Source organism: Sesamum indicum, linkage group LG9 (assembly GCF_000512975.1).
Source record: "Sesamum indicum cultivar Zhongzhi No. 13 linkage group LG9, S_indicum_v1.0, whole genome shotgun sequence".
Taxonomy (NCBI): domain Eukaryota; kingdom Viridiplantae; phylum Streptophyta; class Magnoliopsida; order Lamiales; family Pedaliaceae; genus Sesamum; species Sesamum indicum.
Window position 1 is genome coordinate 7,186,219 of NC_026153.1, and position 18,046 is coordinate 7,204,264.

Genomic DNA, 18,046 nt, shown 5'->3' on the forward strand with positions numbered 1-18,046 from the left:
TTTGACAAATCTGCCAAACCTTCGTTATTTCCTCACCACCTTCTTCCCCCCTCTGCGCCCCCAACTTCCGAAGCCCAAAGCGTTAGCACAGGGAGAAAATTCCATCAAATTAACTATAGCTAAGGTTAATTTTAAGCATAAATTGGAGTAGAAATATAGTCACATGACTGCGATGGATCCTCCTGCCCCCAATGAGGTTCGTGTATCCATTCATCCGCGATGCACACACAAAACCTGCAAGTGTTTACTGTGTTAATTTGAGCGCACAACACTCACATGTGTGTGTTTGACTATGGCTGTGGAAGAGTTGAAGAACATTGAATTGGTTGTTTGGTTTAGTTTTGATATGTTTATGTCCGCGATCAAGTGATGGGTTTTGAAGCTTTTGATGTAAAAGGTTGTTTTTTTGGCAGCAAGAGGATGAGGACATGTTGGTTCCACGATCGGATTTGGTGGAAGGTCCTCAGCCAATGGAAGGTAACTTAACTGGGGATTGGTTTAGATATCCATTAACTTTCTTTAAAGGGGCAGGAGGGTTGTCAATTTACTATGTTGAACTAATATGTAATTTGGTTTGCTTGTTGATTTTGGTGATTTCGTCTGGAATTAGGGCAAGAAAATACTGAGTCCGAGAGTGTGCGCATGCGTGTTTATGTGTGTGTCACCGTGCAACTTTTGGAAACCCGAGTTTTTCTCGTTTGGTCCAATAGGAAAAATATTTTTTTCCTCTAATGGTATCAACCCAAAAATAATGGGAGAGGAATTGGTACGTGTACAATAATGTTTCTCAGCATGCTAATCTACATTTAGTTTATTCACAATTCAATATTATTCTTTTTGGTAATCTTGTTTGGATGAGGGATCATAAATTATATTATGTCTCCAGAATGCCAGAACTAAGATTTAAATGGGTCATGAATATATGTTGTTGGGTAACTTTATCATACTTTTTTGCAAAGTAAGAATTTGAAGATCAAGTAGGGATAAAATGCTTTTCGACTTTTACTAGCTTGATAGGGACAAAATCTGCAGGCTCTGCATTGTGATAAATATTGCCTCTTTTTCTTCTATTTCCATTACTCTCATCTCTCTTTTCTTTTTCATCTATTTGTTATAGCACCAGAGGCAACAGGTAATACTGCAGGAAGTCAACCAGAGGAGGATCCTCAAACTGCAAAGTTTACTTGGAGAGTTGAAAACTTTTCTAGGTTGAATGTGAAGAAGCTCTACTCTGGAATATATGAACTCGGTGATTATAAATGGTAGCTTTTTATTCGATTCAACTTGGGAGCATCAGTTAATGGTTTGCAACTTTTTTATGACTGCACTGGTAGCCTTTAATTTTTTTTATGTTTGTCAGGCGGATTCTTATTTTTCCAAAAGGAAACAATGCTGATTATTTATCCATGTATCTGGATGTTGGTGATTCTACTACTTTACCTTATGGATGGACTAGATATGCTCACTTCAGTTTGGCTGTTGTTAATCAAGTCCATAGCAAGTATTCAGTCAGGAAAGGTACTGCTCCTATTACAGTTTGTGTCTAACTGATTCCAACTATTGAAGTTTGCTTTTACAACTGAAGCAATTTCAATGTTTCTATGCCTGTGATTTTTCAATTTTAATATGGATTGGATGAAGAAATGAATCTATTTGATTTTGAGCATTGCTGCTGATATTTAGACTAAGCAACTATTTGTGTGTCCATAGAGGAAATGTCGATGTCATACCTCTTTGATGGTCAATATTAACTAGTGAATCTTATTGATAGTATTACTTGATAGAAGAATTATAGTCACAACTAATTGGTGGAAATTACCATTTAGCTTTGCTTGTCATAATAGACATTGGAAGTCACTATATGATCTATTTCACACAATTGCGGTACAGCTAAACATCCATGGAAGCGGGCCAAGCAGCTAGTATTACTGACTGGTTAAATTACATGATATGCTGAATTTAACTATATAAGAATCACGGTATTCTAGGCGTTTGGTTCTTCTGCATGTATTTGCATATTTGAACATCAAATCATGGTTTTGGATAGCAATTTCATCCAAATAAAGATAAGACATCACTGGATTGTGTTTTTTGCAGCTACTAAACTCTTTCCTATTTTGACCATGCAGAAACACAACACCAATTCAATGCCCGAGAAAATGATTGGGGTTTTACATCCTTTATGCCACTTAGTGAACTTTATGATCCAAGCAGGGGTTATCTTGTTAATGATACCTGTGTAGTTGAAGCTGAGGTTGCAGTTTACAAAGCCATGGATCCCTGGTTGTATGATTCAAAGAAAGAAACTGGTTTTGTGGGGTTAAAAAACCAGGGGGCTACCTGTTATATGAACTCTCTCCTCCAAACACTATACCATATTCCTTATTTCAGGAAGGTTAGGATCTCTATCAGGGACTGACTCACTGTAACTGAGTTGTTTATATCAAGGTTTCTTCAGAAATGGAGTTATATCTTTGATTCTATATTCAGGTTGTATACCACATGCCTACTAATGTCAATGATATGCCATCTGCAAGTATCCCTCTGGCTCTGCAGAGTTTATTCTACAAGCTTCAATATAGCGACAACAGTGTTGCCACAAAGGAGTTGACAAAATCTTTTGGATGGGATACATATGATGCTTTCTTGCAACATGATGTACAAGAACTCAATCGAGTTCTATGTGAAAAGCTTGAAGAAAAGATGAAGGTCCATAGATATAGTTGTGTTCTACTATCAATTACTTACCACTTGGTAATTGTTCTTTGCTGACTGTTGTTGTGCTGTCATTAGAGAACTGTTGTGGAAGGCGCTATACAGCAGTTATTTGAAGGGCATCATATAAACTACATTGACTGCATCAATGTGGACTACAAATCTAGTAGAAAGGAGTCATTCTATGGTACTTCAACGTGTTAGATTTAGTCCTTTCTCTGACTTGAAAGCTGTCTTTATACTTGCATCCTATGAAAATCTGTATCCTCTGTATGACAGATCTTCAGCTTGATGTCAAGGGCTGTCGTGATGTCTATGCTTCTTTTGATAAGTATGTTGAGGTTGAACATCTAGATGGCGATAACAAATATCATGCTGAACAGTATGGTTTACAGGTGCACAGGTTAACTGGATTTTCACAAAGATTGTATTGCTTGTTACTACTCTGATTTATTTTAATATAACCTTATCGAATGTAAAACTGTCCAATGAGTCATGCTCTGCTTGTCATTATGTGTCTTTTTTGAGTTGGGATTCCCCACACTCTTGTCTTTCTGTTTATACTGGGAATTATACCCATGAAATATGTGTTATGCCAAGCCACCTCTGATGTGTGCCTATTTCAGGATGCTAAGAAAGGGGTCTTGTTTGTTGACTTCCCCCCAGTTCTTCAGCTTCACTTAAAGCGGTTTGAATATGACTTCGTACGTGACATTATGGTAAAGGTCAGCAGTTAAGAATATCATCTTTCTGTTCTCTTCCAATTTATGAGTTTGCAGATTTATTATTTGCATGTTCTGTCAACATTATTAACCTAGAACACTAAAACAGAGAAAAAGAACATATGTAGGTTTAATGTTACCTTTTCTTTGAGTATGCGAGCTCCCTGCATGGTTGCCCAAGGCCAATAGGACATGCGAATTGAGGAAAACGATGTTAATATTGCCCCCCCCCCCTAGTTGTTTACATAGTGCTGAGATCAGAACTTGGTCTATAGTGAAGCAAGTAATTTCCTAATAGGAAAAGAAGTAATTGATGAAAATTAGTTCTGACAACAGTCACACTCCTTGTCTTGGGTAAGCGTTATTGGATGTGGATAAGATATAATAGGAGGCACAGTATAAAGGATGAAATGATCTAAATTGGATTGCCATTTTTTTACGCAGTACTTGCATTATTGGCAAATACATGACTTCCGACCTTCATTCTCTCTAATAAAAGTACATCTGCAGCATAATGTGCGTGCTGAATATGGGCCTGTATCATAATTTTGTCTAGTGGTTGGAGATGGTGAGACTCTAATATAACACTTTTATTGTGAAGAAACCTTTATTTTTATTTTGAGGTATCCTTTTATTGTATGATCTGCCTGAAGTTGCATTATTTTTTTTGAACTGTGCCATGCCACATATCATGTTCGTGACGTATTAGTTGTAGGATGCTGGAAGTAGTAACTTACTGATTGATAATCGGTACAAGGGTGAATTAGGCTGTCCCTTTTTGAAAACAGTGAAGCAAGTTAGTTGACTGTTGAAGCCTATGACATGAGTCACACTTGCTGACATAGAGGTTATATGTGTCTTCGGAAGTGAGTTGTGGTATGATTAAATACCCCCACTGTTATTGTGATTCACATGTGCTGTTGTCTGGCATTAGAGACGTGAAGAATAAGTGAGTTTATTGTTCAACTAATAACTTCAAACCATTATATCAAGTAGAAATATAAGCCTAAGTAGTTCCTCTTACGCCTGAAACTTGAGCTGCACTCAAGAATCTAGCTGCGATATCTGCCTTTTACCTGTTGTATCTGTGCATGTTTGCTCTCAATAGCTGTTTAATCTGTGATTAATGGTGCATTTATAGTCTTATCTCATTAAATTCCTTGCATATAAATTTCATTATCTTGATTCTGATGATGCAGATAAATGATCGCTATGAGTTCCCGCTTCAGCTTGATCTGGATAGAGATAATGGCAAATACTTGTCACCTGAGGCTGATAGAAGAGTGCGCAACCTTTATACGCTTCACAGGTCAGATGATATGATGGTTTTCTACTAGTTATACTGCTATTTAGTTGTCATCAATTTTGTGCTTCACCATTTTGGTTGGACAAAAGTGGTTGCTGCATCTTTACTTCGACATGTGGTTCATGTTTCCTTTAACCTTAGGTCCTTCATTTACAGTTACATCTAGACAGTGGTTGTTTAGAAAATCCATGACCTGTATATTTTCCACCTCCATAGAAATATTTTCCAATTTGAACTGCAATGATTGTCTTTATGTGGACCTTCCATATGATATAGAGTTCACTCAAGTTTGTAAGTTAAGTAGCTAGAATCTGAATTCTGGATCTGTCTGTGGCTGAACACTCCTATAATCAAACAAACTGATGTTTAAGTTGATATTTTGAAAATCTATGTTCTGTATGAGTTATAAGTTGTGCTTGGTTCCTTGGGCTCAAATTTGAATCAGAATGCTTCTTTGTTCAGTTTTAATGTGTTTGCGGTTGTAATTTGGTCTTTCTAGGCTGAGCTTGATATTTCTGAGACTGCATCTGCAAATCTTATCAACTTCTCTTTCTCATTCTGACAAATACAATATTTTCAGTGTCTTGGTCCACAGTGGTGGTGTGCATGGTGGACATTACTATGCCTTTATAAGGCCCACCCTTTCCAGCCAGTGGTAAGCAGTTTATGACCAAACTTCATCCTTTAAAGCATAAAAGAGCGGCACCTGGTTATATGATCATTTTTTATGGGCCTGATTAGCTGTGATGCACCTTTAACTCACTCGTTCTCTTCCTTGTTTCTGCGGGGTGGGCTTTATTCTGGAGTATTGTGATAACTGACTTGTTTGCTGATTTTACTGAATCTCATTTCCAATTCAATTATATGAACCTAGGGAAATTGGATGTGCTTGTCATTATTGTCTTATGGGGTTAGTCCTCTGACAGAATTCCATAGTCAGGAGCTCTGTGTATGATTTTCTGATACCACCCTCCCTGAATTGTTACAACTCTCCAGCTATATTGTGATTTGTCTGAAACATGAATTGTTTGTTTGAAGGACTACATATGGATATTTCGTTCATGAATTGCATAAAGCAAATAATCCTAAGTGGGTTTCAGGTATAAATTTGATGATGAACGAGTGACAAAAGAAGACATGAATAAGGCTTTGGAGGAGCTGTATGGTGGTGAAGAAGAAGTAGGTTTTCCCTACTATTCTCGTTTTCTTGATGTGATTGCTTTGTTTTGCCTTCTTATCTTTCTTAAATTTATTGCTACAATTCTACCTGTTCACTTATGTCTCCTCAGCACTTGATGCAGACCAACCCTGGAATCAATAATACTCCCTTCAGGTTTACAAAGCACTCAAATGCGTATATGCTGGTGTATATACGTGAAAGCGACAAGCATAAAATAATGTGTAATGTCGATGAGAAGGATATTGCTGAGCATCTGAGGGTTAGATTCTGATATCGGCTTATGATTTTGGAAATTTGCATAGTTTCTATCTAGTCATTCTTTTTATTGATATATATATATATATATGTTTGGCCTTCCTAAAGTTTATGATGTTACCCTAGGAGAGGTTGAAGAGAGAACAAGAAGAAAAAGAGCAAAAGAAGAAAGAAAAAGCTGAAGCACATCTGTACACAGTCGTCAAAGTAATTTTTTTAATAATTTATTTCATTGTTTCATGCTCGCAATTTTGGTATCATATGGTTGCGTTTCTATAAGAGAATTTATGGTGTTTTCAGGTCGCATGTGATGAAGATTTTGCTTGGCAGATTGGAAGGGATGTATTTTTTGATTTAGTGGATCATGACAAAGTTAGGAGTTTTCGCGTTCAGAAGCTAATGCCATTTAACAATTTTAAGGTATATAAACCTTGATAAACACAAGCTTCTCTTTTCAATTAGTGGTTGTAGTGCTGTAGGTGTCCTTTCATATAGGAGAAGAACCTAGTGGTCAGAGAAATCACCCTTTGTGATACACTAAGCTCAAACTTTGGAAATGATTGAGATGAACAGGACTAATATTTGAGTGAACTGCAATGAACTTGTTCAATTGGGTGGATATTTGCTTGCATAACTTAATATTGGTTGTATAGGTATGCATAAAGAGGGTATGGACATACTGAAAATGACTTTTGATTTTCACTTGATATATATCCCAATGGGTTTGGTAAATCAGGCTTGGCGGCTTTGGCCTCAAGTTTGTTATGCCTACCAGTTACTTCCCACGGCTGTTCACTGAGGTGCTTCCCCCGGTTTTTGGAATGACACAAGCCAGGCTAGGCCTAGACCAAAAAATCTATTGTGAAAGTAAGCTGGAACAGAAAGAGATGCCCCTCATGCATCCGGGATATATTAATGTGTGGAAGTTTTGGATATAAAAATGACTGCTCCATGGAACTTCTGCCTTCGGTAGGAAATTCATTATGACAGAGGTTGTGCCTTTAAGGTATAATATCGTGACAGAAACTTAAGGAGTTCAACTGAAGTTAGAACCACTAAGAGTAGGATTACGAATACGAACATCTCATGCTGATTCTGTTTCTTTGAATGGATTTTTATTGCCCATGTGCACAAAAGTTATTTGGTAGTTCCTGAAAGAAACTGAAGAAAAAAAGAAAGTTGTTTTGTTTTCCATCATGTTCCAGGTGAGCCATATGTTTTGACAGAACTAACAAAGGGAAGAAAAGAGAAGAAAAAAAATTGATACATGCTTCCGTATTGCTAATACTTTTTGTTCTATTCAAAAGTATATATGAGAAATGTTATAAGTCATGCCTGCCGCAGTGCATCTTCTTCATTGTGTCAAATTGAATTTGATATGTTTTGCTGCTTTTTGTTTTTGTGTAGTCATTCCTTCTTTTACATGGCAAGTAAAATCCTATGTTTTCTAGGAAGTGCTTACTCTTCTAGTTCAAGCCATTATACATCCTAGTATGTGTTCAATGTAACATGATCGCAGTTGTAAATATTGTTGTAATTGTTAATATTTAATATCAGCTAATTGTAAAGTTAACCCCAGGAAGAGGTTGCAAAAGAATTTGGTGTACCAGTCCAGTTCCAGCGCTTTTGGCTGTGGGCGAAGCGCCAAAACCACACATACCGTCCTAACCGTCCGTTGACACACCTTGAGGAATCACAAACAGTAAGAACTTTTTGCTCATTATGAATATGATCACTTGCCAAATCCTAACATTTCTTCCCTGTCATGTTAACTAATGTATGACGTTGGCTACTTATCTTGTATTTTCTTCCATCTTTATTCTTGAAATCAACAGCATTATTTGTTCTTTTTGCAAACTCAATTTTCTTTTAGCTCCTTGTTGGCAATATCATGTGTGATCAGTTGATTAGCTTCAAACCATAAATATAAAAAGATATTTTTTATCTAACTGGATTGTTTTAGGCCTTCATTCGAGCATTACATTGTTTGTTGACCTATTGCACCTGCATTATGGAGTTACTGATGTCCTCCCCGCACCAGGAATTCATTTTTGTTCATGTTCTAATATGTCTTGCATGTAGAACTACCGCACGGTTCATGACCTGTATGGTCTTCCAGGCCTTTTATTTCTACTTTCTCAGGAACTCCTGACTAAAACTTAGGCATCCTTAAAGTTTTTTATTTGCATTCGATATGTCAATGCACTGTAGTATAAAATTTACAATTCTAATATTTCATGTGATTCATTTCAAATGTTTACATGGTTGTAGGTTGGATATTTGAGGGATTTATCTAATAAGGTTCAGAATGCAGAGCTGAGGTTGTTCTTAGAATTAGAGCTTGGACTGGTAATAGAATCTTCCAATACAAGCAGCAGAGGTGCCATTGAGTGTTCATGACTGGTGTTAATGAGTTTCTATGTTGTCATTTAGGATCTGCGTCCTATTCCTCTCCCTGTTAGGACAACAGATGATATTTTGTTATTCTTCAAGCTTTATGATCCAGAAAAGGAAGAACTTAGGTATTTTCTTGTTCTTGTTCTTTTGCTTTTGTTTGATCCTAGGCATCAAAACATATCCAAGAAGAGAAGAAAATTAAATATCCATAAAGGGCATAGATGTAAACCATGCCTTTGAGCTTTAATTTGATCTTCATTACATGCCAGATATGCTGGACGACTTTTTGTGAACGGCACTGGAAAGCCAGCAGATATCTTGACTAAACTAAATGAGATGGCAGGATATGCTTCTGATGAAGAAATTGAACTTTACGAGGTTTGTTGCAATATGTCATGCCTAATTTACTGGAAGGGAGCTTCCAACAACAAAAAAAAAAAAAAGGACAATACTGGCAGGGACCATTTTTTACTGGCTCTTTGTGCACCCTTTATAGCTTTCCATTAAATGTTACCTACCACTTAATTCAAGATGTTGCTGTCACTGTTTACTGGGCTTATTGCCGTTCTTTTTAACAGGGATGATTATTTTGTCTTTCTTGAGTTTTTATAGCAAGCTAGAGTCATGTTCTAACAAACCTTTCACCTTGACTGATCTAAGTCGCACTCGCATTAGGGGTCTCATTTATATATTTTCCTTTTCTGAAATGTGGTGATTTTTGGGCTAGAGAGAAAGAGAAGGAGGAAACCAATATAACCTATGTGGTTTCGTAATGCTTATGAAAAATCTCCCTCGTGTCTTCCCATTCTGGTTGTTAGGACACTCATTTACAACCTTTGGATTCTAGCTATTTTGCCGCTGTAAAATATCAATTAAATAGGAAGAATTATATTTTAAGCAATTCCTAAGTAGGTCCAACTTCAACTTGCATGTATTTTATATGGTAAAGATATTTTTTGTTCTCTGATTCTCAGGAAATAAAGTTTGAGCCGACTGTGATGTGTGAACACATTGACAAGAGATCTACCTTTAGATCTAGCCAGGTACTTTTCAATCATTGTAACACGTATGCTGTGAGTGGAGAAATTATTTTTGATTACTTTTCTGTAACTTCTTGCAGCTTGAGGATGGCGACATAGTTTGCTTTCAGAAGTCAGTCCAAGGTAGCAAGCGACGTCGCTGTCCAGATGTTCCATCATTCTTTGAGTACCGGCATAATCTCCAAGTACCTCTCATAAAATCTTGAGTAATTGTCATTTAGTATCCATCTATGCATATCTTTGTGGGATCTTGTATATTGCACTTCAACATATAGAATTTTGTCCACATCTGTCAAATTCTCATCCTCGTGTTGGTTGTCGTTTGGTATTGTGAATCTTTCTGTGGTGATGGACTGAATGAATACCGGCTTAATTTAAACTTTCTGGCATACGGAAGTTTTTTCAAATGCTCTTAAGTTTTTCTGAAAATTACCGAGTAATACTTTGATATTTCCTATTTGTTGTGTGGGAAGATTCTGTTCTGCTGGGTACGTCTTCCTGTTCCTGAAGACATTATGTTGCAGGTTATTCATTTTCGGTCCCTAGAAAAGCCTAAGGAGGATGAATTTTGCTTACAACTGTAAGTGCAATTTAGTAAACACATTATGGAAACAGCAAGCTATCAGTTTTTATCTTGGTTGGTCACACTAGTCTGTTCATTAATTGCATTGCCAATATGTAGGTCGAAGCTTGATACATATGATGAAGTTGTTGGAAGGGTAGCTCACCAACTTGGAGTAGATGATCCTTCTAAAATTAGGCTTACATCACACAACTCATACTCTCAGCAACCAAAACCTAATCCTATAAAGTATCGAGGGGTAGATAATTTGTTTGACATGTTGCTGCATTACAATCAGGTAAGCCATAACCCAAAGCTGAGAGTCAGACTTCATATGTAGAAGACGTGGACATTAACTGACTCTGTTATTTGTTCAGACTTCTGATATATTGTACTATGAAATCTTGGATATGCCTCTGCCGGAATTGCAAGGTTTAAGAACACTAAAAGTAGCTTTCCGTCATGCCACAAACAATGAAGTGAGTAAGCGACATTGGAGGTGGACTTTGTGCGTATTAGTATAAGCTTCACGCACATGCATTCTGGTATTTAAATGTTTAACAATATTTTCTCCCATTCTTTCTAATGTCTAGATGGAGATTTATAATATTAGACTGCCGAAAGAAAGCACCGTAGCGGATGTTCTTAGTGATCTCAGGATGAAGGTGATCTATTGGACTAATAATATTGGTTTATTTTATTTCAGAAATTAAGTGGGTACATTCATCAGAAGTGGAATTTTGTCTGTCTTTATTTTTTTATGTAGGATTAACTTATTTTTCGCGCTCTTGTCACTAGCATAGCTTCCTTTGATTTAAGTGGCACCATGTTACACAGGCCGAGCTATCTCATCCAAATGTAGAACTTAGATTGCTGGAGGTATTCACCCACAGGATCTACAAGGTATTGCACTCAAAATTCTTTTATATTTGATTCTTCTTTTTTCCTTCTCTGATCTTGATACTAAAAGAGTATGAATATACTCTTCTTAAGTTCCCATGATACAATTGAAATGGTTAATCTCACATTATCTGTGCCTATAATGTGGCATTTGGGTCATAGAGCACATAGCATGACTTGGGAAGACTTGGGTCATAACAATTTAGGGGTTCATCGACTAAAAATAAATTTTACCCATTATTCGATAAAATTGGAAAATTGTCCATGAATCATGAAGATACTAAACTGGTGGCTTTTCATTTGAGATATGGATTAAGATGAAAAATAGTTTGGGGTCTTTCAAGAATCAATTTGTTCATTTATGATTTAGGTATTTACATTTAGACATTTTCAGTATGTCCCTGAGGTGGTCATAATTAGAATATAACAGAATATTTTGCAAACAAGGCCCCACATACCTGCCACCTGTCGAGGTCTCGAGCATGACTACATCCAATTTGGTCTACATAACACTCTACTCTGATTCAGGATGATGATGTCCTTGCTTTATGGGTTTGCTATGGTCTGATTCACTTGTGATGAATTGTTTACTTTCTTTCCAAATGGATGAGCAGTTTTGCCATACCGGGAAAGGAAATTAAAGCCCATCAATTTGTTTTCTGCTTTATACACTGCTGTAACATTCTAATTCGCATTTAATTTATTGGGAAATTAATGCTTTCAAAGTTCTCTTACTGACTTGGCATTTTTGCAGATATTTCCATCCAGTGAAAATATAGAGAGCATAAATGACAATTACTGGACTTTACGGGCAGAAGAGGTTTGCTCTCTCCATCTGTGTGTGTATTGTTTGGGTGGTGGGTGGGTGGGGGGTATGTGTGTGTACATACTCACCCATGTAAGTGCTTACCGTTTTTGGTCATGCATGTGGTCAAAGAAAATATATGGGGTAATTGCGAGCTTTATTAGTAGAATGCTTAATAGGCTGCTGCATTTTTCCCTTTTATAGTGGTTAGGTATCAGCATTGTTTGTCTTGATTTGCATGCTCCTATGCTTAAAAGTTTTGGGCCATGCATGTGTCTAGGAAAATTTATTTGTACTAGTGTTCCTTATTACTGGGGTATCATTGATAGGCCGTGGCGCTTACTCTTTGAAAGTGGCTTCTGTTGGCATTATTCATCTTCACCATAAACATCTGTATTTCCTGCTAATTTATTTTTGCAGATACCCGAGGAAGAAAAAAATCTTGGTCCACATGATTTCTTGATTCATGTATATCACTTCATGAATGAGGAAAATCAAAACCAGATGGTAAGATTTGATATTTCCTTAACCAGTAGTTTCGCACACATGCGCATCTGTTCTGGCTGAAGTTCTATACTTGGAAAACTGTCCAAAAAATGCACTTCTCCTTGCTCTTTCCATTTGCAATTTGCCATGATATTTCACTTTGTGGCAGAAAATTCAAAACTTTGGAGAACCATTTTTAATGGTCATTCGTGAGGATGAGATTTTAGCTCATGTGAAGATCCGTGTACAGAAGAAGTTGCATGTTCCAGATGAAGAGTTCTCTAAGGTTGTATGCTCTTACTGAATTCCATTAATTTCTTTAAGTGATTGCTCAATTATACTGGCTTCAGTGGCTTACAAATACCATGTCTTGCTCTCTCTGGATACTTGTTGACTGCTAACTATCCACATTTTCTGTAACTTCTACTATTTTACTTCTCATATTCCCATCTATTCTGGGCAGTGGAAATTTGCTTTTGTTGCACAAGGTCGAGCTGATTACCTTCAGGATTCAGACATTCTGTTCAGTCATTTCCAGGTCTTACCCTCTCTTACAAAAACAAATAAACCACTTTCGTCTGTTTTGCATACTCTAACATCTTTTCGTAATGTCCTTATTTAATGATTATGAATCTTAGAGCCTACAGAGAAGTGGCATTTATGTTGCTTGGGAGCAGTATCTTGGATTAGAGCACTCAGATAACTCCCCGAAAAGGTCTATTGGAGCAAATCAGGTAGTGTTTGTACCTGTACTGATCCAATTCTTCTGGTCCTGTTTTCATTCGGTGGTCTAAGTTGCGTCTGTTGCTCATTGATACTAACCTTGTATAAAGATGCTGGAAACATTTCTGGCTGAGCTGTTTGACATGTCAAAAGATTAAATGATGAAATGTCAATACAACAAAAAGGAGGTCCTCAACATCCCTGGTGGATTCTGCACTCTGTGTGGTCTAAATTGTGTTCCTTTCTTGCTTCCAGAACGAGAGTGTATCCATCTTGGAACAGCCTTCACTGTGCTATAATAATATGATAATCCTAGTTTGGAGTATGATCCCACCGCTGGTGATGTCTAGTTCCTTATTAATCTAGAGATACTTTATGTGCATTGTAATCTGCAAACATAAATGCAAGGTGTCTGCAGTAATTTCGCTTTCTTGCCTAAAATAAGTCTCTTAACTCGTGTATAGTGATGAGCTATAGGGGATGTTGGATCGCAGCTTCTTAGAACCCTTGGATGAAAGCTTTAGCTTATAATATGACTTCTGGCTGCCTTATTTTTTTCGAGAAAATGAAAGTGGACACTGTAGCACAATGCGTCCTTCTGTTTTAGTTAATGAGTAGGATGCACTAATATCTGAGATCACCAATTCTTTTCCAGTATCGTCCGTCGCATGAGAAAGCTGTGAAGATATACAATTGAGAGGGTACCGGCAACAGCAATTCTTGCATGGTTGATTGTTGACAGTCATCAGCAGGTAGCATTCTCTCTCCGCACACAAGTTGGGAGAACACCTCATGGCCATGGGTGCAAGTCAGAATTCAATTATACATCTATAGGAATATTAGTTCCGGTGAGCTCTGCTTGTCTGATGTACATACAAGGGTTCCCTCTGTGGGATGTTTATACTGCAAAAGGTCGATCCAGTTGAGTACGGACTTATTCAAGGTTCATATTTCACATGTAACTTGGTTGTACATGTCCAAGCTGGGTTTGCTGTGACCATGATTCGTGTTAATTAGGTTTGCTAAAGGAATTTTGGCTTGTGTATACAACTGCTACAGAAAGGGTCGTCGAGATTTCCTTTTGTTGTATAGGATTTTGAGGTCTACAAACGAAACAATTGGGTTCATCTGTGAAATTGTAAAGAGAAAGGGGCTTCATGGGGATGTCTTGTATTCTCGAGTCTTTTTGACTGATATCAGAGTGACTGATGAGTTTTCGCATCTAAGTTGGGTTTTGAGTATTTGCTGCACCACTCCTTTTTCTACGTGTGTTGATGATATGCTATTATTACTAATGAAGATAGGGAGTAATTGTGCAATGATATAGCCTTAGGTATCATTTTACGGTATTTTTTTATTTTTCTCAGAAACAATTACATCTAATATATATATATACACACACTAGATATTGTGGCACGTAGTATCAAAATTATCATTTTAAGTCTAAAAATCCTTTTTCTTTTATTAAACAACTCATAATTTGTTCTTTTATATTAAAATTTTACATTGCTTTACAACTCCACATACAAAAATTGTCTGACAATTTTTTTTAATGCATTAATTCAATATATATTACTTAAATTAAATTAAAAAATGATACTTAATTTGTACAACATGTGTTATATTGGTAACAATGACTATATACATACAAAACAAAAAGTAATATACTTTTTCAATTTTAATTAACAATAAACTTAAATAAAATAGAATAAATTTAATTTTGAGCATATATAATTACATAGAATTAATTTTTTCGAATAAACTTGATTGAGTAGTTAATTTAACATGAGTGGGGAAGTTGAAAGATATTTTTGGTAATAAAATAATTTGGTGTAATAGTATGAAAACTACCACTTTATAGTTATAAACACTTTTCCCTTTATAATAGTACTAGTTGTTGTGGTACGTCCTTCCTGTGTGCATATAATAAATAATATTTATATTTTAAAATACATTATGAATAAAATAAAATATATATAAACTAACACATCATATTTCTAAAAAGGAAAAAAAAAAGAAGAAAGAAACACACACACACAAAAAAAAAAGGAAAAAATCAACTTAGAGGTATTATCAATATAACAATAAAATTGGTGTTGCAGTGTCATAACCGCTGCTTGTGAGAGGAAAAGACCTTTTCTTATATATTGGTATAGAAGATAAATAGATAATAGTGTAGATATAGCTGGGTTAATTATATTTTGCCCTCCGATCATTTTTACACTTTGTTATCTAATTTTTTTTTTCAATTTATTATATCGATTTTATGAAATTTTGCACTTTACCGTTTATATGTGTTTTTATCATAATACCATCAAATACATTTATCTATACTCTATATTAAGGTAGAACCACTTTTTTGTGTCTCTCATTTTTGTGATTTTTTTTTTACATTTTGTTTAGTTTTTTTTTTTTTTTTAAAAAAGACCTTGGGACTCGACAAAAACAATGATAAATAGATACAAAATCCCCGAGAAGGAGGTTTTATCTAACTTTCCATGGCCATTATCTTTTGATAGTTATTTCTTTTTTTAAAAAAAGAAATTCTTTCATCTTTCTTTTGTCACTATTTTTTTACAAAACTTAATATTAACTTATTATTTTGTATATATTTTATTAAATAATAATTTTTATAAATATTTTAATGATATTTATAAAAATTACACATATAGGGTGTGTCTCAAATTATTAATTATTATTGTTATTAATAAGGAATATTTTTAAAATTTGTGCTTTAATTCAAAAGCCCGAACTTTTAAAAGACATGAAAGAGTTTTGAGAAGTATATGTAATTAATTTGTTGGAAGTATGAAGCTAAAAAAGTAGAATAAGTTTAATTATGTCATTTGTAACTCATTGCTAGATTACCAACTTAAGTGCATGCTAAAAAAGATTAAAAAAATATAATTTTATTAAATGAGAGATTGGAAAAGATTTTCAAATTAAATTTAGGATAAATTATAATGAACTACCTTGAGATTTATCATATTTACAAATACTCATTCGTTATTTGAAAAATTATAAATATTTTATAAAATTAATGGATGTCTAACGAATATCCTCCTACAATATATTGTTATTCCAGAAAAATAACATATGATACCCTTGTTCTAATGTTACTTGCAAAATCTAAGTATAAAGAGCCAAAAAAACCCTTATAAAGAATCAATTATTTCTCAAACCCTTTATTATTCTTTTTGCTTTTGCATGAATCTGTCTTTACTTATTTAGATCAATTAATGTACATAGTTATTAGTCAGAAATAAGATATGATATATTTTACTCTTTATTATGTTACAAACGATAGCTATTTTTTATAGTTGCTCAAATTGCATAATACCCCCTTATGTTTCATAAATTCAGCTCAATCATCCATCTTCGTTATATGACTAACGACATTAACTTTTTGATAAAATGATCATTATGCCCTTGCATATTGTTTTTTTTAATGATCGTTGGATTCTTATCGATTAGATGAGAACTATCAAATCTAACCATTTGATCTTAACTGTTATATCTTAAATCTATAAAGAAATTGAGGGTTAGACTTATTAATTTTACATATACATTAGAAAAAATAAAATTTTAAATAAAAACCCTACTCCAACCCACCCCTTGCTGCCTCCTCCCCGGCCACCCCAACCCTAGCCGCCTGCGCTAACCTTTGTTCTCCACCCCCACTGCCCTCGCCGCCCCCGCTCGGATCCAGATAAAGAAATAGGGCGACGACGATAAAAAAGGTGGTGGCGTTGACAACACCGTCCCCCAATTTTTTTAATTAATTTAATTATATTAATTGAATATATTTTAGTTAATTAAGAATAAATTTTTAGATAATTACAATAGTTAAATATTTTACTTAGTTAAAATAATTTTATATAATTATAATAAATAAATATATGTTTTGATCAATTAAGAATAATATTATTATTTAAATTAATTTATAACTTTTAATTATTATAATTTCTTAATATTTATACTAATGTAGATATCTAAATTTAAAAAATAAAATTAGTAATTTTTTAGAAGAATAATTATATTTAAAAATAAAAAGAAGAATTTGTATTTTTAGAAGAGATGACAGTGCAATTGACCGTAGTAATTTGATATAATATAGGAGTATTTTAGTATAATTAAAGTTAAAAAAGGTCAAAATACACAAAAAAATGTAGCCTTGAGCTTAATTTGTGATTGGATTGATTTACCCACTAATCACTTAATTCGTTGCTAGCTAATTTTGACTAATTAGGTGTTCTTTTAATTACACCATTCCTTATGGATTCAAATGCTACTTATACATTTTTCAATGCTACTAATTATGGTACGTTTAAACAATTAGACATGGATTTAGCAAATTTGCAATAATATTCAAATGCTACATGCATGTTGGAATTATAAGGAATCAATCCCCATTTATAATAGGCTTAAATGCATTTTTTGTCCCGTTATTTAAGTTATTTGGTGTTTTCGTTTTTTAGGTCTTATATATTTTTTTTATTTTTGTTATTTTGGTCATTTTTCCATTGGAATTCATACATGAAAACAGGAGTCCATTATCGTGAGTTTCGATTTTTTCAATAGAATATCACTTTTGTCAAATTTCGTGGCAAAACTCTCTGCAAAAGAATAATAAAATAACATTTTCATCGTATTTCATTCTCGTTTTTGTATTTGCTCATCACCTCTTCTTACTACTCTTTCCTTTTGTTCTACCTATATATTAATTATTGTTTTGTATTAAACTATTAGTGATCGTGTTAGTGCAACAAGCAGCACGTCTAGAAATTTAATTAAGTTACATTAAGGTAAGTACACAATTTTTTTGCGAGTATATTTACATTTAGCTAGTCATTTTCATGGAATTTTTAGTTTGTTCTTTGTATGTAAAGGATATATATTTTGTTGGTTATAGAAAAACCGTATAAAGAGAATTATAAAAATGGAGAATTTATCTC

At 34.6% G+C, this 18,046-nt stretch overlaps 1 protein-coding gene across 3 annotated transcripts; it reads left to right on the forward strand.

Annotated features, from left to right (window-relative positions):
• Window positions 11–14,332, forward strand: LOC105170988 (ubiquitin carboxyl-terminal hydrolase 12). Of its 3 annotated transcripts, none has more exons than XM_011091969.2 (32): window positions 11–196; window positions 414–477; window positions 1,118–1,262; window positions 1,361–1,518; window positions 2,130–2,395; window positions 2,491–2,709; window positions 2,794–2,902; window positions 2,995–3,110; window positions 3,342–3,440; window positions 4,637–4,746; window positions 5,324–5,398; window positions 5,844–5,922; window positions 6,033–6,182; window positions 6,305–6,385; window positions 6,479–6,598; window positions 7,758–7,880; window positions 8,450–8,527; window positions 8,612–8,700; window positions 8,845–8,953; window positions 9,550–9,618; window positions 9,696–9,800; window positions 10,140–10,195; window positions 10,298–10,475; window positions 10,555–10,656; window positions 10,771–10,842; window positions 11,015–11,080; window positions 11,832–11,897; window positions 12,303–12,389; window positions 12,538–12,654; window positions 12,832–12,906; window positions 13,016–13,102; window positions 13,747–14,332. In XM_011091969.2, the coding sequence occupies exons 1-32, from the start codon at window positions 164–166 to the stop codon at window positions 13,786–13,788; spliced, it is 3,345 nt and encodes a 1,114-aa protein (XP_011090271.1). In that variant the 5' UTR covers window positions 11–163; the 3' UTR covers window positions 13,789–14,332. The 3 variants fall into 3 exon arrangements, with proteins under 3 accessions (XP_011090271.1, XP_011090272.1, XP_011090270.1); XM_011091970.2 differs by having other exon boundaries at window positions 6,045–6,182; window positions 13,007–13,102; XM_011091968.2 differs by having other exon boundaries at window positions 12–196; window positions 13,007–13,102.

What these genes read in the sequence shown, in the direction of transcription:
- LOC105170988 (XM_011091968.2), top strand. Translation starts at nt 164, where the DNA reads ATGACTGCGATGGATCCTCCTGCCCCCAATGAG. An exon ending in ATCTGTACACAGTCGTCAAA is followed by an intron (nt 6,386 to 6,478) that starts GTAATTTTTTTA and finishes TGGTGTTTTCAG; the next exon opens with GTCGCATGTGATGAAGATTT. An exon ending in ACCTTGAGGAATCACAAACA is followed by an intron (nt 7,881 to 8,449) that starts GTAAGAACTTTT and finishes ACATGGTTGTAG; the next exon opens with GTTGGATATTTGAGGGATTT.